General features: G+C 40.2%; 1 protein-coding gene across 1 annotated transcript in view; it reads right to left on the bottom strand.

Annotated features, from left to right (window-relative positions):
* nrg3b (neuregulin 3b) overlaps positions 1-23870 on the bottom strand; it is a 158405-nt gene that overhangs the window by 74471 nt on the left and 60064 nt on the right. The window contains exon 2 of the mRNA XM_029528135.1: positions 2504-2639. Within this exon, the coding sequence (XP_029383995.1) occupies positions 2504-2639 (136 nt within the window). The remainder of the gene's footprint in view (positions 1-2503; positions 2640-23870) is intronic.

Here is a 23870-nt window from a genome sequence, read left to right as displayed (position 1 = left end):
CCTCCTCCTACCTGTCAGAGCGCAGCATAGCGAGGATGCAGTAATGGCACCGCAGCAACTCCGCAGCTATTTGCAGCTTTCAGCTCATTGTTTTTGTTTGTCAGTTCATATAGCGAACACGCAACCAAAATAAATAAATAAAACTGTGGGCAGCCATTCTCAACAAATGTAATTCGACTGTATGTTACCTGCACAGCATGAAATGGTGAAGATCTGCAGTAAAACAAGGATGGTGAAGGCAACTGAAAATTCATAAGCCAAAAAGACAGATAGTTTTTCGAGGAGTTGTGGGACCAAACGAGGAAAAACAGCGCGTCACTGTTGGAGGGAAGACACTTTCATGTCATGAAAATAATAGAGGTCTGGAGGGTTTCTTTTAAAGAGTTGATAGTGATAGTGTAAATACAACTTGAACTGTTTCAACTTAAAAAAAAGATCCCTATTTCTGTGAAATTTTTAGTGGTGCAAAATTACTGACTGCGGCTTCAGCATCGATGGTAGGTTCAATTTTTAAATTACTTGTTGCAAAGCGTCTTCAAAAATAATTCAATCTGGTGATTACTGCCTCAGAAGAACAGCTGGAATTGTGGCAAGCCACAATGACTTTAACCTGGTGGAGATTTTTGAATAAAATGATAATGACCTTCTACGTTACTGTGGGGACTTCTCTGCGGCAAAATCCCCTCCAAAAAACCCCAACCTTTCAATAAAAAGATTTTGCAAACCTGCAATCATTCTTTCACACAACAGGCACTCAGCTCAGTCAGACAGTGCCTTGAGGTTAGGCCCTCCAGTCTGTCCTGAGTGCTGCATTCAACTGGCACTAATTATAACCCAGAGGATAGCTGCTGCAGGTCTTGGGGGCTTGCTGCTGCTGCTGCAGCTGAACCAGTGGCACGTTCAAAATTGTAATGCCGGCCACCACAATCCAACAAGAGATATACACTTCCTCTGAAATATCCCTCGCTGTCTCACCGAAAAATTTGATATTGTTAAACAAGTAAGTATTAGCAATCATTTTTACTGTACCAAGAAAATTTTACAAATGTTAATGTCCCTTGGTAGTTAATACTGAAATGTTACCTCCCTTTTCATTTGTAAAACTTGTTCTATAAGTTTTGATTAAACACATGATTTCCTGACTGCTTTCAACTTTCTTTTGCCTTACATTGACTCTTTCCAAAAAACTTGACTTCTCCTCATGTGTTATTTATAAATTCTTTTTTTTTTTTTTTTACGCTGAAGATTTAAACCCTTTAATTCCAGGTAGGTGTACTAATGAGCTGTTTTCGATTCAGCTCGATTCAGCACAAGTCTTCACTCTGAGAGAATATTTCTTATCATGTATTTTTAAAATGATGCATTTTCACACAGATACATCAGGGTGATTGCAGCATGGATTGTGGGTGGTGCACTGGGCTATGGCGGGGGGGGCAGAAATGCAGGAACATATCAAGACGAGAGAAGTTGAAAGTCTAAGTCTAAAAATGTGTGTATTAATTGGCATATGCATGTAACGAAACCTGCATTATAAATATGATCACTTATGAATTAGTTATAAGAATGCTTGCTCGCATACAGTTGAACTTTGTTGTAATGACATTTATAAGATGTTCTATCCACAAATCTAAGTTCATGAATTTGAAGTCCCTCCCTATGGCCAGCTTTCAGCGCTGTATACAGTAGGTGGCCTGACAGACGCGAAAGGCTGACGAAAGATAAGTTAATAATAATAAGTTGTCAAAGTCATAGTTTGTGATTGGATTTGTTCCTTTTTTGCCAGTTTAATTACCCCTGTCGCATTACATAATGTGTCAAAGTGCGTAAAGGGTATATTACCAGGAGTTACCTGTATGTATTCTCAGGGGCACTCAGGGTTTGAGTCACTGCCTGAGGCAAATAAAAGGAAGAAAGAGAGAAAACAAAGCTACAGGAAAAAAAAAATCTCAGCTGCTTTTAAGTATGATCAAAGGGGAGTCTTGCAAGAGCTGAATCCTTACACCTATCATTAAAATGCTTCATATACCAAAGAGGTTATATCAAACAGCATTTGTGCAGGGTTAGCACATACCTAAAATGCCTTTTAGAAGAATCCTTCCACTATTAAAAGTTAGCAGACTAAATTGAAGATAGAGGTTTGAAAACATTTGCACATTATGAAAGTCAAAACTAAATCTACATTGAATAATTTTCTTTCCATGTGACTAGTTTGGCTGCACAGGTCAGAGACGCTTTCGAATCTAAAGCAGCCAAAGTAACCTCGATCCACAGGTTAGTGCTTTGGGTGATTATGGATCTTCAAGGCATTTTAGGTGCATTTGCATAACGATTTTCCTGTTTCATGACTCCAAGAACACTGTCTGTCAAGCTGGAGACAAGAAAAAGCAGCCTGAATGAAAATGACCCCAAGGTTAGTAATTGGAAAGGAAGGGGAAACGTCAATGCTGCAAAAGAAATCAAATGCCTCAGACACACACACACGCACAAGCATGACCACACTAACCTGCAGTGTCTGTGAACTCCAGCCACAGTTTCAATGATGGAACACTCTCCCTCATTTAGACAGAAGGCCAGGTCCTTGTCTTCCACACATGGCTTGAAGACCTCTGAACGTAGACTAGGAAGCGTAGGAGCCACTGCTGAAGATGGAGACAAAGAGACACCAATTTAGTCACAGTTGGACATTCATTCATTCATCTTCTACCGCTTTTCTGTTTCCGGGTCACGGGGGGTGCTGGAGCCAATCCCAGCTCACACTGGGTGAGGGTGGTGTCACCTTGGACAGGTCGCCAGTCCATCACAGAGACAGACAGAGACCAACAACCACTCACACTCAGAGCTATGGACACTTCAGAGTCACCAGTTAACCCAAACATGATGTCTTTGGACGGTGGGAGGAAACCCACCGAAGCACAGAGAGAACATGCAAACTGCACAGAAAGGCCCCAGGCCGGGAACCAAACCTGCAACCTACTTGTTGTGAGGCAACAGCACTAACCAGTATGCGACTGTGCTGCCCCTAGTTACAGTTGGACAGAAAAACTAAAATTTAAAAACGTTTCATTCATTCAGCCTCACATTTTTAACACCCATGTCTTTAATCTTTTTGATGTGCTGCCTGCTGCACATGGCTGTCATGGTAATAGTTCTCTTCTGCGGTGATTTCTTTTCTTTTTTTTTTTCCTCTACTAATGTGACCACTCTTCTTAGATTGAAAGAGAAGACTCTATTCCTTCCTTGATTTCGGAAACTGGCAGGATAGCCCTGGGATCAACACTTTCCATTATGGGCTGAGGGAAATTAGCATTTTCTGCCTCGAGATTTTTTACTTTAACCTGATGCAATACAGAAAACTAAGTCATGATGAAAAGCATGTTATGAACAGAAATAACATGCTTTATGAACAATTTCTCTGCTGCATATGTTGATCCATGTATTAAACATATGTACTGCACACCTACTGTTTTTGCTGTTTGGTTTAAATGAAAAGAGTTGAACCACAAGTCCTCAGTGAATTTCATAGTCTGCTGTTTCAATAAAGAAAAGAGGGGAAAAGGTGATAACAATGTAAGAAATGTGGATGTTGATAGTCGTACCAGACTGAACAAAAGCAGAACAGAGACAGAGAGATGGCCCTGGTGATCTAGCTTTAATTCTCTTCTTCTACTCTGACCCTGAGCTGCTCTCACATCAAGAGCATGGCTGCCATGTTCAAGCACTGCAATGCAGCGTTCTCCACCCTGTGAAATATGCACAACTGTCAGGCATGTGGTCAGAGCGATGTATAAATAATGTGTGCTCGCCAGTGCAGCCACATGTTAATATATGCAGATATCTTATTAAAATCATTCATGCACAAGCTCAAACACACATGCAAGCACCAGCACACACGTTCAGTACAGTGACATCACACTTATCATCCAGGAGCACTTTCACTCCATCATGTAATCAAGCATTGAGAATTGGATTGACTGGTATTACGCTCAATACCTTCCAAATACAATTGGATTACACATGTGATTCTGCTTTCATCCATTTATACTATTCACGCAGACACACTATTTAAATAAACAAACATGCACTCACACACCATATTTTTCCAATTGCCATTCCAGGCCTCCGTTTGGGCGAGTCTGCTGAGTCTTTGTTGCCCTGTCTGCTTTATATGCAGCAACATCTGCTGGCCAATAGCCTTTTTTCGCCCAAAGCTCTAGCCTCCAATCATGTGCAGTAGAATAAAAACTTGGTAATCCGTTTATTTTGCCCTTGTGCCCAGTTCAATCTGGCTTTTGTTTACGGCCATTGATCGATAAATCTGGGGCTTTTGATGTAAGGCCCATGAGATGATGAGAGATCAGAGGGAACACAAAAAAAGATATGTGTTGCTCCTGAGGCCAAACAGGACTCTACCGCGGGAGAGAAAAAACTTTGGATGGTATCATTTAAACCACTTACTGTAGCAGTTCAGATTTTTTTTTTTACCTTATGTAAGAGGATATATTTTACAGATAAGAAAGGTAATACTTCCATTTTCTGTCTCTGTTGAACAATCCCACATTGTGATTGCTGCTGAGAATAATTTTGGATCTGTATTATTTTTCATCCCCTCAAGTGTGATGCATATGGAAGTAAACCTCGACCCCAAGCTTCACTCTCCAGGCTGTAAGAGGCACCACATTACATCTTGTAATATTAATTCCACAAATTCCCACAGTGGTTTGTTCAAAAGGTTACCTATTCCAAGATGCAACTTTAATAATAGAAAATAGCACACACTGTCCCCTGTTGTACACGTCCACAGCAATAATTGTCACACTGTTTAAAGTCCCTCTTCAGACAGCAGTAGTGTCACACATTTGATACACAAAGACAACGCCCGTGATGTTAGGTCATCGGTTCAGGTTTAAGCACACCAGGCAGAGCTTTTCTGACAATAGAGGAAATTGATTTTGTGCTGTAAGCCCGAGCATTGATATGTTTACAGAACATTAGAAAAGTCAAGGTCATACGGATACCAGCCATGGTTTCAGTACCTCTATCACAAGTAATCTTGTCTGCCCTCAAGCGTTTGAAAAACTTCATTTTTTAAAGAAATTTTCATCTTCCTTTCTTTTGGGAACCAATAGATCTTCAACAGTAACTTGCTTCCCCTCTACTGCTGAAAATAGTTCATTTCTTTTGTCACATGTTGTTAACAGAGCAGGGTAGTAGGATGTGAACTGTGCAAGACCACTGTGGCACTGATGACACAGCACTTCACGAATCAGTGACGATCTAGAATGTGTCCATGTATTTTTTTAAGGTCTCCCAAAACTACAAGTCCCATTATCACTGCACTTTTTTTTTTCAATATTGGTTCTCTCCCCTTTATTAATTTCATTGACTGTGCCAGTTCCATACCTACAGGGAGGGGAGACTGACATGAGTGTCTTAAATTAAACATATTACGGCATACTTTGACTGTGCAAAGGGTTCCAGAAGAGCTGATCCTTGAAATTTCCTGTGGCTTTTAATATTCAAGCCAGTGATTCATTTCACCTTTACAACATATGAAAGTAAATGCAGACATTACAGCAGTCGGTCCTCCTTAAATCAGAACAGACAGTGCTAAATCTCTCACCTGCCATTCTACAAAAAACTGACTCCCCTATTCTTTATGAAGCATGAGGTTTCTATAAACAAAGAGGGTGTACTGATTAACACTCAGAAAACTTAAAAAAAACAACAACTAAACCTAAAAAGGATCACCTCCACTCTTTTCGCACTGTTTGCCAAATCAAGGAACAAGTCATCTTCAGATATGTTTGGCCTCCAGCAATACAGCATGTCAATTTCTTATGGGTTCCCTTTTCATCACTGTGACAGGCAAGAAATGGTAAAAAAAAAAAAAAAAAACTAAAACCCGCTGCATAGCGAGCACAACTTGAGCACTTTTGAAGGAGCACCTGTCAAAGAGGATCCTGCCAAAATTCGGCGTTGTTTAAATATTCTCCCAACCAGAAATCAAGCAGGTTGAAAAAGCAATTAATCAGTTTCTTGTCAGTGTCAGAGCACAGTGGTGTTAACATGGACAGTTTCTGTGTGATTTTTATCTGTGCTGTCGTTTGTCAAGGGACTGACCCAGAACAGATCAGTGCAAACCCTGAGATTGATCCGAGCAGTCAGACCAATTAAAGATGATTTTTCGAAAAGAATTTTGATATCAAATCAAGAGCGAAAGCATAGCAAGCTTTTTTTTAAATTAAATCTTCATCTTCATCATTGAGGTAATAGCTGATAAATGAGGGGCCCTTTGCTTTTAGTTAATATTAAGATGTGGTGTCAGAGCTGATTATGACAAACATACAAGCTGGTGTGCAGTTCATCTATTTTACTTACAATGGCTCCTCTAAAGCCCTTATAAAAAGAGGCTACAGCACAGTCAGACTAGTAGGTACATTAAAAAAAAAAACAAAAAAAAAAAACAAACAGACATAGCACCATTAGGTGCCATTACAAAAAAACAAAACATGGTGGAAAATGTGTCCATAAATGGCAGCTGTATTGGAAATATGATTCATCTTGGACTCTGAAATTATTTTCACGCCTCTCACTCTCCCTGTCACACGAAGGCAATCCAGATTGCCAATTCCCCTGGTAACTTTCAAGGAATCTACTGGCTGAGGATCACAGATTCAGATGACGCTTGAGAGATCAGAGCTATCTGAGAGGAATACTGAGGCTGGAAGATCTTCTCCTCAGCCTTTACTTTTGCATTTCTTTCAATCAGTAGCCTCAAAATGTCTTATAGCTCAAACTAAAAATGAGATTATTTTTCTAATTTCCGATGGCTTGGTGTGGGATTATTGAATGCAGATCTGTTGTTGCAACAGCAGGGTTTCAATCACTCCACAACAAAAGCAAAGTCCAGTGAGCTGAAACTGCAACTGGTAAATCAAAATGAAGGTGATTGTTGAGCTGAATGTATGCCTGGAAAAAAAAAAGTCTTCAGACTGTGGGTGTTTTTAATAGTAAAAAGTGAAAAAGTCTGCACAACACAGCGTGGATCTGAGCTTTGTTGTTGTTTTTCTGCCGCTTATTTAATTTTCAGCCTGCAATTTGTTGTTGCGGTATGATCCAAACTCCTACAGTATGATTTTACCAAGACACAGCACCACAAAGAACTGATACATGTGCCATGAAAATCTGGGCAGAAGTGAGATGCATCACTTCTCCATGCCCCAAGTTACACTCAGATGGAATAAATGGTTAATGCTCCATTCATGGTGTTTTGCTCCTGTTATTCTCAGTGGCATCTGTCAGTTCAGTTTTCACAGTCCCACTTTCACGTTCTAATGCTTGATTACCTTCAACTCCTAACTACGTTGTGGCTGAAAGCAGTGAGTTTATTACGGTTTTTGGCAGCCCAGGATAAAATCCAATCTTGAAACCTCACATTCTGCCTTCATGAAGTGAAAGAATTAAAGAATTTTCAAAGATAGAAGATTTCAAGTAATCATTCGATGGAGGCTTCCATAAATTGTCCGAAATATACACACGCACTCTTATTAGGTAGAGCATGCCTGCTATGGACAGCAGAGGAGAGAATTCCATTTACAGCTAGCATTTTCCCGCTATGGCTTCTAATGTGCTCATTAGTGTTTTTGTGCTGAGCCTTATCCCCCAGGAGAATGTGGTCGGGCAAGTAATGCTTGTGTTTACTGCAGCACACATCAAAGAGGGCCTTACTACGTAAAGGGAAGAGTCCTAAGAGGGCCTGCTGATTACTTACCCATCATGGAAAGCTGCCTTTCAGACAGAATCAGGTTCTGAGAAATGTTCAGTGCGGTGGATTTGGAAAAACCATTAGGCTTGTCAAACAACATAAAGCATATTAGCATATTACCATATCGACACCTGTTGATATAGTTTAACAGCACTGTCACGCCATTTTAAAAAGTCCTGAACGTGGTTGCCCTCCGACAACTCCAAAAAAAAAAAAAAAAAGTGATGGGAAAAAATGCAGAAATTCAAAGAATCTCAAGAAGACCATTTTAGTCTCCCAAATATGAGGACAACAGCAGCTAAACCAACAGTACTGCACGTGCCATGGGGCAAGGAGGAGAAAAAGGTCAAAGGTATTGAGTTAAGACAATTACCACAAAAAAAAAAAAAAGTAATTTTAGCTTTTAATTTCACACACTGACGCATTAAGCTAGCATTTTAAAACTATTCTGAAAGTAATTTGTTGGCAAAATTCATAGTAGGGAAAAACCATTGGGGCAATCAGTATAAATAAGGCACCTAAAACAAAATGCTTTGGACAAAATATACAAAATAGCTTGGAAGACTCCTTTTAGCCACATGACATAATCCTTATACAACCATGGTCATTATAAATAAACCTACAGTTCAGTGGTCACACGTGGCGTAACCTTGTGAGGTCTGTGCACCTACCCAAACACGTCCATACAGTCTGTTGTGTATGTCTTGCATGTTCATCAAGATGACAGGCCTTGGGAGACCTTCTGTCCCTGACCTGACACGGACAAATACTTGCTGACCCATGGGACGTCGCTGCCTGTAAGCAGGGTTAAAGAGCACTCTGCCTTGTTGGCCATGACAGCCTGGTGATCGGCATTCGATGGGATATTTGTCACAGTTAACCTGATTGCCCTTCACTCCATTCCCAGTGAAAGTGGAAGTTTTAAAGCCCCAAAATGTGCATTCATTGTCTAATTGCAGCTCCAAACAAAGACGTTGATAACTCACTTATGCTTATTCCATCTAAGAGCAAACAGCTGTCAAGATTTCTAAAGTGCTCACAAGGGAAATAACAGCTATGCATTTTAATTCAGATTTTCATTTTGGGGGTGAATCAGGAGTTCAAAGAACTCAAAAGGTGTCACTTTGACACCTTAGAGTTTAGTCTTTCTCTAATAGCATCATTACTAGATGAACTAGACTTTGAATATGTTCCCAGTGGCAGGCCAAAAGCAGCAGGTTAATAAAGTAGACCCCAGAAGACATCAGACATGCATTAACCCGAAGGGAACACTTCAGCCCCGTTTTAAAGTTTTAATTATCTACATTATCTCCTGACCCCAGTGTCAGCTGAATCTTGATTAAAGTTAGAAAGATCCATCCACACAACAAACCCTCCCTTCTCCCAAATCAGCTCCAAAACACATCATAACGTGACCGTGAAATTCCTCTCCACGCCCCACGCAATTTAGTTACATGCATGAGAGTTTTTGTTTCTTCCAGACGAGCACTTAAAGGACTCACACTGGTCGTAAACATGCATTCACAGACATCCTTCAGACACCTTTAATTGTACTGGAGTGAGTAATGCTATGTTCTGAGACAGACTTTGGACCTTTGTTACAGCCACAGATGAAATGGTGTAAAAATACAAAGAACTCAAAGGGGCGCATAGGATTGGACTTAATTTCTCAGAATTTAATGTAAGCATTTACAAGAACAATGTAAGATTATCATCAATGTCCAAAGCAAAAAGCTACTATTTTTTTAATACTTTTTTGAAGTCACCTTTGGGGCTTTTTGAAGATAATTTGCCACCATGGTTGTACATATTTCTGACTCAGTAGTGGTGATTATGAAACCACAACGGCTGTTGGCTTTGAACGGGGTGCTGTGGTGCTGTGACAGGAGGAAGCAGTGACTCTTATTTCAACCTACATATCCTGCTGTAGCTGCTTCTTGGGGACCAAGGTCAAAATGTAATCTGTGACATGTTACGCGCTGTAATGGTTTAAGAGCAAGATCAGTTATCGGGGTTCAGAAGCTCAAAACCAGAACGGTATTATTAGACACAATTTATCCTGTGCTAATTTGTCTTCACAACCCATTTGCAGTAATATGAAACTAGACGGATAATTTATCCTGATTCATTGATTGTAATTTGTGGGGTAATTATCATAATGTAACACCAGGAGGGGCAAAATGAAGTAACTGCTCGTGATCTCAGAAATTAAACAAACATGCAATTACCCATATTGCATGCAGTGACTTTAATTTTTCCCACTTTCTTAAAGATTATTTTATGATAGATCTGTCCATTTTGTATTAACTTTGTTAATAAAGATGGGCTATTTTACAGCAGCATTTGTATAGATGCCATTCCAGCGATGGACATAAAAGCTTTTGAGAATGGGAAGAGGGCCTCTACCGCAATATTCAACAATGGCTGATATACTTAAGGGCCATTATCTACATTACTTACAGAGCAAATAGCGGAATAACCAGCAAGTGGAAAAATAAATTTGGATCTATCAAATGTTTATTTAATGAGGGAGGTCGCTTTAGTGCTTTCGCCACTGTAATGACATTACAGTTAGATTTAGATTCCAGGACTGCACATGCAAGAAATGAGACATGAATTAAGGCTCACTGAAGTTCTGCTTAAATATACATACCTGTGGTGTTGCTTGAGGAAAGATTCAGGAATTAATAATTCATCACTATTTACAAATGGGATGCCATGAAAGAGGCTTGAAAATTACTGAAAAACACACAATTCACGCACACAAATGTGCGAGAAGGCATGAAAGCAGTTAAGAGCACCCATGGCCAGACAGACCTAGAAATTAAATATCGTATGTGTGTACGTGTTTCAACTATTTTGACATTTTAGGAGAACACACATTAGCACACAGTCATGATTAGAAGCAATAATCACCAATATTAAATCATTTTAAATAACACCAGCGTTCACAAAACAGTTTTGTTTCTGGTATTGTTCTGTTTGTGTGTGGCCATGCATACACGCACCATGCGTCCATCAAAATATGTTATCTCTTTCTGGAAAGCATCTTTTGTGCTTCATTACAATTTCTTAACAATGCTAACACACCATTTATCCAATGTGGCATATTTGGCTAGCTTGTTAATGTGCATCTAACTGTTACTGCTGATAGCACACTTCGTTTTGTCTTGGCAGTACATGTGTCCATCTGCCTTTATTTATATGTAATTTTTTTCTGACTATTTTTTGAAAGATGGCATACAAATTTAATCCCGTGGGTCCACGAGGATTATGATTTGCCAGCCGGATCTGAGAGACTGAGAGGTGCAGGTGAGTACCTAATTGTGTCCCCATTTAACCACTGTAACATCTTCGCCGACATGACAGTTGAAGCTGAACAAGAAATGCTGAATTCTCTTCATGCTGATGAGCGGAGCTGCGGCGCTATCAGTGTTATGATGACAGCAAAGTTGTGTTTAAAAAAAAAAAAAAGGAGCTTTTGTTGTTGTTTTGTTTTCTTCCATGCATATTCACCATGCTCCTGCTTTACGCCCCTACAAAAATATTTGAATTGGAAATGCCTCAAAATTTTGTTTTGAGGCTGCTTCAAATTGTCATGAAGAGATGATGGAAAGCACAAAATAAGCTAAGTGTATTCAACTACATTGTGTAAAGTATCATTTGAAAAGTTATTTTGATCACCAATTGTCGAGGCTGTTGATCTCCATCGTTTTTTTGTCTCCTAATTTTTCTTTCTGGTTAATCCAGTATTGAGTGTGAGAACAACTGGAGAGGAAGGACGGCATGCAAGGCGTGAAAACTTGACGAAAAACAGGCAGAACAAAATTGGAGGCAATCCTATTGCTAAAGCACAGAGGTTTATTTTTCTCACTTTTGCCTCATCCACCCATCCCTCGCCACTCTCCGTCCTCCTTGCTGGAACTCCGAGCTGTTGCAGGAATGCAACATCGACATGCATCCCCTCCTTGTCAGCTGGAGCCCGAATAAGAGAAGAGCTGAATGATTCACCTACACGGAGCAGAGAGTAGCTTCCTGTCAGCGCAGTTGATTAAAATTCCTGGGACCAAGAACGCAGAGTGTGATGTACGACGAGCAGGTGGTGTGGGTTTAATATGCATGAGCGGACGGCTCCTGCATCTGCAGACTGGCAGTCACTGAGCTTGCCTGTCCGCTCCCTTGGCAGCTATCTTGGCATATGGAGTTACTGAGGGCATACATGAGCATAGCAAGGGGGCCGGTCTTAGCACCCACTGATACAATTTACTCTTTTTGTGACTCCTCAGATCCTTAGGATGGCAGCTACTTCCTTTTGGCAGCTTTGGTCTGCTCAAACTAGTCGAGATGAAGCTGGAGGAGATTAGTCCTTAGGTGTATATTTTATTGATATATTTTATTGGGAGAAGGACTACAGGAGCCGGTGTAAAAACTGATGGGAATTTGGCTTTACCAGAGGGAGACTGTAATTAGGCGCTACACCTCCTCAACTGTTGATTGCATTGATATGAAGAACCATATGCAGTTCTTCTTGAGATTTTGAGAGAAATGTGAGGTAAGCAAATGCTGACGTGTATTTGACACCCAGAGTGGTGGGGAAATGGTTTATCTGTATAAATGCATTTCAGAAAAGCATTTTTCACTGGGGTGTTTCTTCTTTCTCTTAATACCCAGGTCTGTTTGTTATCATGGTGATTCCATGTGATTGGATGGAGAGACACAGTGGATGGTACATTTCTGGTATTGCAGCAGTAGACAGCCATTTAACTGTCAGATTTATCCAAATGTATACCCTCGACTACAAGCTTGCAGGCCGACAGAGAGCTAGACGAGCCCCACCCATATCCTCCGATGTTTTCATTACATCAGTTGGTGAAGGTGCAAACATCTGCAAAATCACATCATCCCTTTTATTTATTCAAGTCTGCTTAAAAGTGCACCACACGCATTTTTTTTTTTTTTCCCCCCACACTCGTCAACCAGCAGGCACATCCTGCAATTTAGACATCTTAAATAAGCTACAATACAATTCCACCAATAATACCGGAAGAGATTAGTACCAACCACTACCTCTCAGTTGTACTTGAGCCAGGATGGTTTGGAAAGAGTTCAAATGGGCTCAGTACTTTTTTTAAGGGATCACTGCTCAACCCAATAAACAATAAACTATACACTCAATAAAAGCACATGAGTTGTAATTTAAGGAATGAAAAATGTATGTGAGAATTATTTTAGACAGAACTTTTGTTTGTATTAGACTGGGTGAGAAAGTCTTACTCAATGTGATCGTTTTTTAAACTAGGTTTGACAGATTTAAAAGCAGGCCAATTTACGACAGCTGCCATTTATTTATAATGGCAACATTTACTTTTCAAATATTAGAATTTGTAGGATTATACTACAATTTGTTGTGTGGTTGTTTTTTCCCCATACTTTTGACAAACTGACATTTTTCAAAAAAGGCTGAATTTCGACATGCAAAGGTAGCAAATGCAAAATCTGCCAAACCACCTTTAGCTGCCAACAGAGACATAGATGTATTCAACAGAGAAGTCGGTGTTGTAGTTAACACGTTACAACAGTGTCGACAGAGCTTCTGAAGTTGAAAAATGAAAAGCCTTTGTCTCTGCACGATGTGATCGGGACATGGTGAGGTGACAGTGATGAGACTTTGTCACAACAGTGAACTCGACCAGCCATCAAGCTCTGTTAAGCCCTTTCCTTTTAGTTTATCAACTGTTTAGCCATCTGTATCTCGGAGGTGTGTTTCATGTGCACTCTCGAAGTTCACTGATGCGCATTGACAAATTGTGATTGTCCACCGTGGCTATTGTGGCAAGGTCAGTGTAAATCAACACTGGACGTTTGTTGTACAGCTACACAAACCTCCATGTTCCTGTCGTCCACAGAATATAAATTTAAAGATGTTTTCAAGGTCGCAAAAACAGGTTTACATAAATCACATAAACATGTTGGATAAAAAAACACTGGATTAATATTAACTAATATACAAATCTATTAGGAATATGAAATGAAGTATATATAGTGAATGTATTTACTGGGGCTCAATAATTGAGGCTACATTAAGTACACCTGCAATGAGTCATTTAGAGACAAATCTGTAAACACAATGGATGTACTAATTGGATTACATTAATGATAACCAGCTTGGAAAAAGTCACTAGGGGACATCAGTTAATCCCAATTATAAATCCCACTGACTGTGCAGCTCTTGGACAAAGTAGAGCCCTGATGAGTTGTGCTTTCCTTTAAACAAGCCAGATTTCCTGCATCACCTCATTCTACTCAGTAGCCATCCATATCTCAGAGGTGGCTTCCTTCCTTTCTCACATTTCCTCACACACACACACAAATATGCAAATTCACCCAGGCATTATTATTCCAAAACCCAACCAAAAAAAAAAAAAAAAAAAAGAGTAAAGTAGAAACATGTAACTACACACACAAGCAAGCATCTGCTGGTCTCGATAGAGCAGTGGGAACAGGATTAAATGCCTCTCACACTGCTCACTCCCAGAAAAAAGACACAGCTCTGATCCAATCATGGTGACACGCGCCGAAACAAGGAAAAGGTTGTGGCTTGACCTCCCTTAGAAGCGAGCTTGTCATCAGTGTTACTTGGGAAGAAGGAGAGATCAGGCTGACATGACAGTAATAATGTGACCTTTGAAAACAATTTAGCAAATAACAATAAGTGGGAGGGGACTGTGGTGTGAGAGATAACATCAGGAGTTTTATGAGTGCATACATGCTGCCAAACACACACTGTGGTGGATGTCCAATTGCGCACTAGGGCCAGAGCGGGGCTGTCAATGCACTGGGACAGGCAGCAGCGAGCCCGATACTCAATCAGTGAAATCCTGTTTAGTCCTCCCCCACCTTCAGGGAGTTTCTTCCATTGGATTCCAACCAAATCATGGCCTGTTTAACACCTCACCACCTGCCTTGTTTATATGCATGTTTGTGTGGGACAGAAAGACAGAAGCAGCCTGTGCGTATGAACGTGTGCTCGATGCAAGACAAGCTTGTTCTCTGAGAAGAAGCGCAACCCCCCCACATAAACACGCAAACTAATTTTAGTGTGCTATTCCTACACTTATTCTTCCACTTTTCCTGTAATCTCACTGCACATAGGCGCTGACAGTTCCAACAATGTAGTCTATTAATTGCATGGCTTCAAAATGGACAGGCTGGTCAATGGGGTTTGATTTTAATGCATGAGTCATCCACCATGAGTTCTTGAAATGATAAATGGTGATGAGTTGTTCTGTCACACAGGAGCCGCTAAAATCCCTGTACAACATATTGCTTCCCCAAAATATTCTTCTCCATTCTCCTCCACGGCCTCCATCAAAGGACATACAAAAACATTAAACCTGATGGACAAAAATGGTGTGTGTGAATGATGGTTGTGTTCTCACAGAGTGGTTCTCCCCGGTGCATAGCATTTTCTAACAGAGATATTAATCAAAGAAGTTTTGCTTCGAGCCATTTGGGGGATGAATTCAATGCAGTCCCCTCATTTCTCCACAAGGCAATAATACATGTGCTTGATATGTCACATTCAGTGAATACTGCCGGCAAATATTTTACCAACTGGATGTCTGTCTCCAAATTACCCTCTCCTCCAAAAAAAAAAAAAAACCTTTCTCTTGAGGGAACAAAGCAAAGAATTCTGGCTTTGTCGACAAAGTTAGAGTTTGTGCTTTCTTTCTTCTTCTTCTTCTTTTTTTTTTTTCATTTTTTGGCACGTTTGAGCCGAAGATACTGCAGGTTTCTCAAAGCTGAGAACAGAACTCCCAAGCTGAAGCACAAGATAAAGTGTTTTGATTGGCAAATAAACAGAGCCTCTCTGGAGAACGGACTGGGATGAATCACTGCAGAAAATGACAGCAAATTGCTGTGACAATTGCTCCTGACGTTAATGGTCACCTTAAACTATGACCACCAAAAAGACAAATGTTTCATTAGCAAAGCGAAAAACAAACAGGGCTCCAATATGCTGCCATAATTTGTGATTTTCATAATGTAATTCAAACATTTATACTGCTCAAAAAGAAAAAATATGATGCTATTATTAAAAAGACTTTGACATTAGAATTCCACGACCAGGGACAAGGTAAGTTAATTGTATTGCCTGATACTTAATTGTGATGCAACAGCTATCAACTATCAACAGATCCCTGCTCAAAGTCTTAACATTCTTTATATGGTTGTTGGCTGCGGCTTATATTATACTGTGATGAGGTGATTAAAGAAGCACAGTTGATAGGAGGGAAAAAAATATATATTATAAAAAAGTATAATTGGAGTATTTTGAATCTGGCTTACTTAAGTATCACAAAAGACTGAGTTAAATAGAACACGTCATAACATGTTTTCATGTCATTATTATAATGACAAACTAAGCACTACATTATTCACGTAAATGTTCAGACTGAAAATGGCAATCTCAAAGTCAATATTGACAAACAGAAAGGGAGTGGGGCTTAGGAAATGACAGAGTGTGCTGCATACCTTAATCCAGTTAAACCAAAAAGGCAGCAGACATTACTGCCCTCACTGAAAGTGGCAGCTCCCCGATCTTTTGCTTTGTGCATCCAGACCAAAAAAAACAAAAAAACAAAAAAAACTATTGTCATGGAAAAAGCCCCCATAAATAAGATGTCAAAACTGATGCTGATTTTAGCTAATGGTTAATATGACATCCCAACCAGCCTACAGTCTTTATCCTGTCAGACTGGTGGCTGTTTTGGCAAAAATTGAGAACTTCTGCCAGAGCCTCAGCTTGTCAAGTTGACAGTTTTTATTTCAGTGAAAGGAAAGGTCAGCTCCAACCATGATACGATTAGGAGTACGAGTGGACACTGGCAGAGGTGAACTACTTCCTATTACTAACAAATATGGCACTGATGTTTTACTTGTTGGATAATTACTGTTTATTGAAGTGGGAAACAAAACTTAGCCTCAAAAAAAAAAAAAAAAAAAAAAGACGAGAGATTCCTCTATAGACAGATTCATGTAACGCAAGAAAAACCACACAATTCAGGAGCAGTGTGCATCACCCAGAAAACAAAAGCTGGTGGAAGTCAGTCCTCAGTCTCCGGAGGTCCAAAACTTGATTGGGTGGTGGCATCAGAGAACTTGACATTTGGAAGGGTTAGAGTCGAGTGAATATTCAGCGAGGATGCGGGCGCTTGGCGTCTCGCTTTGATAGGACAAATGCCTACTGATTGACACACTGGTTGCTATGCTCTCTGAATCAGCAATCCTGGATGACAGAGACATGGACCGTGAACTAAGGACAACAAGTTCAGATGTTTTTGTCTCTTGGCTGCGTTTGCTTCACAATAATCATTATCAAAAGTTGTTTGCATGTAAAAATGCAGATGCAAAAAATGATAAAATGATGCATATGGCTTTGTAAAGTCATATCCATTCACGTTTAGTAATATGTACATTCTATACAACTCTCTGGAGTGCATTGCATTTTAAAAATATATTTATTCTCTTGAAGAAATGTCAAGCTAAAAGACATATCACGCTTTTATGGTGCCAGCCAATTCTGCCGTCTATAACGGCGGTCCACGGCTAACCATAAGTAAGACAGAGGAGCTGGAAGAGGATTTCCAACAAAGCCACTGACACCTGTCACCACAAAGCACGCGAGAGAAGTGACGGCACACGTAAATAACGAACCGGTCAGACTGACTGGACTGATAACATGGAAGCATTGTAAGACGGAGCGCAGAGAAGAACGTTCTGCTCCAGAAGACTCACAACACAAGTCTGTCAATCATTCGCAGCCTGCACCCCCGCAGTCACATATAAACTAGGCACGGGCATGAACTCAGAGTCCGCGGGAAGGGTTTGCAATCTGCAGGGATCAGTAAGCTAATTATTCTAGAAAAGAGTTTGTGGTTCTGAGTGTCTGCCTGACAATTAACATATAACACAGAGCATATAAGCTGCTCATTTGCGTTGAAAGGAATGAGACATCTGCAATGGTTCCAGCCCAAACTGTCTCAGACTCAGAATCAGCCAATTAACAGGACGCTGAGAGACGGAATGTTTTCACTGCACTTGGAAGCTATTCAAGATTATTTTATTAAGTTTGTATTCGCCCAATTTATATGCACGCATGGCATCTGCTAACAAAAAACTCTAAACTCATGTGTCTTGTTAGATCATGTATTTCTCATAAATTTTGATGTTAAGCTTTTTTATTATTTTTTTTTTCCAACCTCAGAGGAAACACTGTGTGTGCAGGGTTGAAACCTTGTCTGCAAACTTTCTGGGCATGAATACTTGTGTTGTGTGCTGCCTTTTAGTTCACAGTGCGACAGCAGCAAGAAAAGTTGTCAAAATCATTCACATTTCCCAAATTCAGCTCAACTTAGCTGAGTATGTCAGCAAAATCTTTATGTCCTATTGGATATTATCTCATGCATAACATTTTTTTTTTCTCTCCATGTGAGTGAGCTAATAAAAGACTGAGGGCGCAACATGATAAGCCCCGAAGCAGACGCTGTAAATGACATATCTTATTAGATTTATAAAGCAGGTGGCTGACCAATCAGGGCAAGTAAAAAGTGCCACCATGCATAAATGTCATTTCGTCAGCCTCTTTACATAATTGAAGATGTTAACATAAAGCCTCTGCCTACCAGGATTTCTGCACATGTTGCTGCAGAAATGTCAGTAGGACGTGTGCACAAAATAACCAGAGGCTGACAGCATCTGGAGCTCAACAGAACCTCCATAAATATTGCCTTATCTTTACCACATTTGTTTGTTTTGATGCTGTTCTGTGATGCAATCCAACATCATCATCGCTTTCTGTTTACCATGCTCGTACCTTAGCTTCAGCCCTGACTAGTGTGTAAATTTTACATTTGCGATCAAATATCGCTTGAGGAATAGTCGATGCATTCACCTGTTGACACTTAAAATGCTCTCCCATCTATCTAGCGAGCTGATTCAGAAAGTAAATGGTACAGTAACAAGCTTACAGCCTGCACTTGATGCCTAAAAATGTAACTGTGAGAAAACATTCTCAGCATATCTTCAGATGTTATGCATTTCTTTGACCACCAGCTGTTTTTTTTTTTTTGTTTTTTTTTTTAAGAAATAATCAGAGCTAATGAATGTGACTGTTTGGCTATGAAAAAAAGCAGCCCGCACACACAGAAGCGTGCAGGAAACGGCAGTGAATCAGGAGAATGTTGCTTACATCTTGCTTATGGCAGCTGTTATAATTCAGCACATATCTGTCAGAGCTACACACAGTTTCTAAATCACAAAGAACACACCCTACAGTTAAAGCTGTGTGTCGCTTTAAGTGATCCAGAAGCCTGTGCATACACACACACACATACATGCAGACAGACACAAACACACAACAGCCTGGCCCTCTGCAGCCATCAATTCACAGCAGTGAAGCCAACTGCAGCCTACCCCTCTCTCTCTTTCTCTCTCTTCGCCTGTACCAGAATTAATTTTTCCCCAGTGCTGATAGGCTACGCTCTACTGCAGCCAATCCATATAATTAGGCCGTCAGCAATGTAAACCCCTGGCTCAGACTTCAAGTTCATTTCACTATAAGGTGCAGAAATGACAATGGCTTCATCAAATGTTCATTTATTCATTTGATAAATAGTTCTTTGCCTTCTGTGTGCCTTATCAAGACACACAACTGGCTAATTTTACCGTTCTGTTACACTAGTTCCACTTTCAGGCCGAAGCAAAGGGGCAAAGCTTTTTTCTTAGACAGCGCAGAATGCTCGATGTGATCCCGTCTCTTTTGGGTTTTATGATGCATTTCGTTTCTTATTACTAATGAATCATTTGCAAATGTTTCTTAGTGAGCATTTAATATTTGCGGTTGCAGAAACGAAGATGTCGGCCATCATTAGTTACTCTCTCCCCTTTTTTTGCATGCTTTTACCTAATAATTCTTCCTCCCTGAGCCAATTGTGTAGGGTTTCGACGACTGATCTCACTCCATATGGCAACAGCTCTTTTAATCGCCGCCTCCCAGAGAACTGCTGCATGACAGCTTGTGTGTCAAAATTACTATCAAAACAGTGAGGCGGGAAGGGAAAGGGAAGGGTGGGCAGATGAGTGGGATGTGTGTGTTCGGCTTTTTGTGGGGGGGTGGGGGGATTAGCCAGAGAAAACAAACTCAATGAGGCATGAAGGAGGCTTCCCTCTTCTGTTTGGTAGAGGCAGTCGTGCCTCCTCATTGACTGTTGCTACCACTCCAGGGAGAAAGGAGGATATGATGGGGGGGGTGTGAGTGACTGAGTCAGTCAGTCAGGGAGGGGTGTGCTGGTGAACAGTGAGACTCTAACAAGATTCTTAATGTTTACTTGGTCTGGTTGTGGTTGTTGACTGAGGCGTCAAACCCTCTGCCCAAATGATGCCTTTATGACTTACAGGGAGCATTTGCATCAGACCCCCTTCCAAAATGGAACTCCTCGGATTGAAAAAGACCTCTGGGATGAGGTGTCAAGAGGGCACGTTGTATACAATACAACAATATTGAGGTTGGAAGCTATTACACTCACAATGACTTGCTTTGTGCATTGACTGATTACCACTGGGGTAGAGGGAAAGAGGCTGCATCAGCCCAAATCCCCTTGTTGCACATATTTACTTGTAGAAATTTATGATAATAGCTATGTGATCCTTCCAGACAAAAGGCATGCAGACATATCAATTTGCTGAAGGAGAGATACCGTATCTTTACATTAAAAGCAAAACAAGGCTTAATAAGAGATTATAATGACAACAGGCTGCACATGTACGGGAAATAATTCCTGGGTGATTGCCTTTAAAGCAGAGATGGGTTTCTTTAAATGTCTACAAGTAACATCAGTGAATCTTTTTGCTACTCCTGTTTCATGAAGAATAAGTCTAATATAGGCAGTATTTAAAGAGATTATAAAATCAATACTTTCCAGCAGTCTTACCCCTCCCCAGTCCCCAGCAAGATTACAACATCACAACATCATTATCCATATCACAGAGCTATCGCCTTAGTATCATTACAGTGGAATAAAGAGGCATATGCATAATTAGCTCAACAGGAAGTCGATTGGTTGGTTGTTGCTCCTTTATTAGCGACGTGTTACAGGTGGGGTTGTTGATTTTGACTCCTCGTACACAAAAGCATGACAGTAATTTATTTTCCTCATAATCATCATTACGGTTTTGATAAGTCTAACCTTTAGAGGCAGGTGGGAAGAGACAAGCTTACTGATAATCTCTGGCACCGCAGAGTTTCACTGCTATACCACCTTTTGAAATTTGTTTTTTTGTTTTGTTTTTTCCAACCTTAGTCCTACTTTGTGTAAATTGAATGGAATGGAAGTACAGTATGTGCGTGAGATGCTGAATATGCAGAATCAAGAGCAGGGAAAAATTCAGTGAATACTCTTCATAGTCAAATCCATTTATCCATCTTGTTGTACAGTAAAAGTGGAAACTGCATTATGCTACATATTTATTTAATCTATTTTTAGAGGAGCAGTGAACTATATAGCAAGCACACTGTACCAATTCTTCCTGTTACTTCATAGCTTGCCAAATGCTTGCAGCATTTTCCATCTTTCTGTTATTTGAATATGAGTATTCAGGAAATTCTTGGAACTGTGTCCAGCATAACCTTTCTGATTCCATGAGTTAAGCTTACTGGAAAAAATATAAATAAAATGGGACTGCCCAGTGATGTGTGCATTTTCAATGCTAGTTAAGCAGAAGAAGAAAAAAGTGCATGGCACAGTTTAGTCAGTGAGGGTTAAAGCCTGACTGAATCACTATGGCTCATGTCAGAAGACCTTAGACTTGGCCACCTCACGGCACAGATGCCTAAGGTCAGTGTCACCGCCCTGCCAAGTGTTGACCTTTGATCAGTTAGAGGAGTGCTAAAAATTGCCCACAGGTCTCTGTGGGTAGATCTCAGAGCAGGATGTGGGGGGTAAAGGACAACAACAACAGCCTTTAACTAACCCAGCAAGACCTTCTCTTAAAAACATTAACATGTTTTGTCAACATAGAGTAGTGTTAGGAGGCAAAGCACAACATGAGCCAAATCTTTTGAGGTAGTGCAGCTATCTGGTTGTGGAAAGGCTCCAACAGTGAACTGACTGCAGGATGTTTTCATTCAGTAACCTGTACGGAAATACAATAACGGAGTGAGTTGCAGCATACATACAATACGCACGGTAAAAACATTTCCTGTGATGACTATGAATATAAAAGTAAAAGAGATGCCGAGATTATGGCTCCTCCAGTAAAGATAAAAAAACCTTTTTTTTTTTCTTTTTTTTTTTATCCCTGGGCTTCAACACAGTCATCCTTAAAAGAATGCTCTATCCGTTACAAAGGGACTGTTGACATTATCTTTTTCACATCAGATGAGGTTTGAATACCCATTGCTCCCTGATATCCCTTGTTCAGCACCATGCAAGGAGCTCAAATACCGCTCCTTAACATGTCACAGAAAAAGCACACATTCAAAAAAAAGTGTTTCAATAATGTCTCTGCTGGATGTCGCCATATTATCCTAAAAGATTTTCCTTGATTGCCTCCCTACAGAAGGCTGTGAAAGCATGCACCCCGTGATTCTCGTGAACATTCGAATATTTGGCAAAGGTTTAATCTCATGAACTGATTTATCTCAGGGGGAGAAAGGTCAACAGCAATTAACAGGAATAAAGCATAATCTAAATTGTATTTGAAAGAGCCTGGCTTATATTAAGTATTATAGTTCAGCATGCCAAGTAGTAAATACAATAACCAGATCTGTCTCGTCTCTCATGCTAATTACTGTTTGCGGCTTCAAAGTGTTTCTGTGTTGTGCTGTTGCTATTTACTGCTGCTGACTAGACACCAATCAAGCTCAACTCTCCTGTGCTGCTATCAGAAGCCTGTCTTCACCAATCAAAATGGCTCGTTGTTTACACTAAAGGGGTGCGGGAAGCAAAACTCAGCATTTCGTGCTGTGAGAGTTATTTTTAGAGTCCATTGGAGGGGGGAAATGTATGTGATATTACATTTCCGACTCACACCAAGAGTGAAGAGCGAGATGGGTGAAAAAGAGACAGGGAAGGGGGATATTGATGTGCAAAAGAGGCGTAGAGAGAAAGATACCGAAAAAATGAGAGACCAGAGAGAAAGAAGGAGGGGGGAGAGACAGTCACACTTGGTTTGCCTCATCTCTGGGCGTATCATCTGGCTTGCAGGGGGAAAATTACTGTACCAGTCCCCCAAGGGCCAGAGTGACTTCCTTAACCACTTTAATAAACTGGAGGAGTGTGATTGCTGAGACATTGCTGCTGTCAGCGTGTTAATTAGACACAGTGCTTTATCAGAGCTGGCCACTCATGAACCAACCAAGCATATTAACATAAATGGTTTACTGTCAGCCTGCACGGGAAAGCAAACTTAAAGCATATCATTTAAATCCATTGTCACTTAGCCAAATTAAATGTAACTTATATACTTTTTAAAGAAAAGAGTAAAAATCATACAACCTATTGCGCTCATTTTCGTTGTTGACTTGTTAAACAATAAATAAAAATCCACTATCAAAAACCACATTTGTTTTGAAGACTGAATTTCAAATTAAAAGTAGTCTGAACATTCCATATTTTGCTTTCCTCATTTCCAAACCAGCCCTCTTCCTCATTAACAAGAATACTCCAATTACATGTTCACAAACTCTGTTTACTGCATGCGAGTGCTCTTTCATCAACAATACCCCTCCACCCACAGGATTTTCTTATCTGAACATGTTTAGTCCTCAAATTATCACCTACTCTAATTTAAGATTGGAGTTTTGAATTTTGCAGCCTGTGTAACACAGTTTTCTCAGAAGTCTTGCATGCATTTGTTCAAATCACAGTTGAATGTGATGGTTAATTACGACATATAAATAAAAATATTACATGAAACGTATCCACAGAAAAAGCCTGGGAGGTTTCTTTTGAGGCCTCGCTACATATTGTATATTGTGAGATGCGATCTGTAAGAGCCTAATTTAAGCCTCTAAGTAATGTTCAGTGTGCGAATGGGAGAACAA

This window comes from Echeneis naucrates, chromosome 19 (genome assembly GCF_900963305.1).
Source record: "Echeneis naucrates chromosome 19, fEcheNa1.1, whole genome shotgun sequence".
Lineage (NCBI taxonomy): Eukaryota > Metazoa > Chordata > Actinopteri > Carangiformes > Echeneidae > Echeneis > Echeneis naucrates.
The sequence above is the reverse complement of the archived record's forward strand: the minus strand, read 5'-3'. Positions and strand labels throughout refer to the sequence as shown.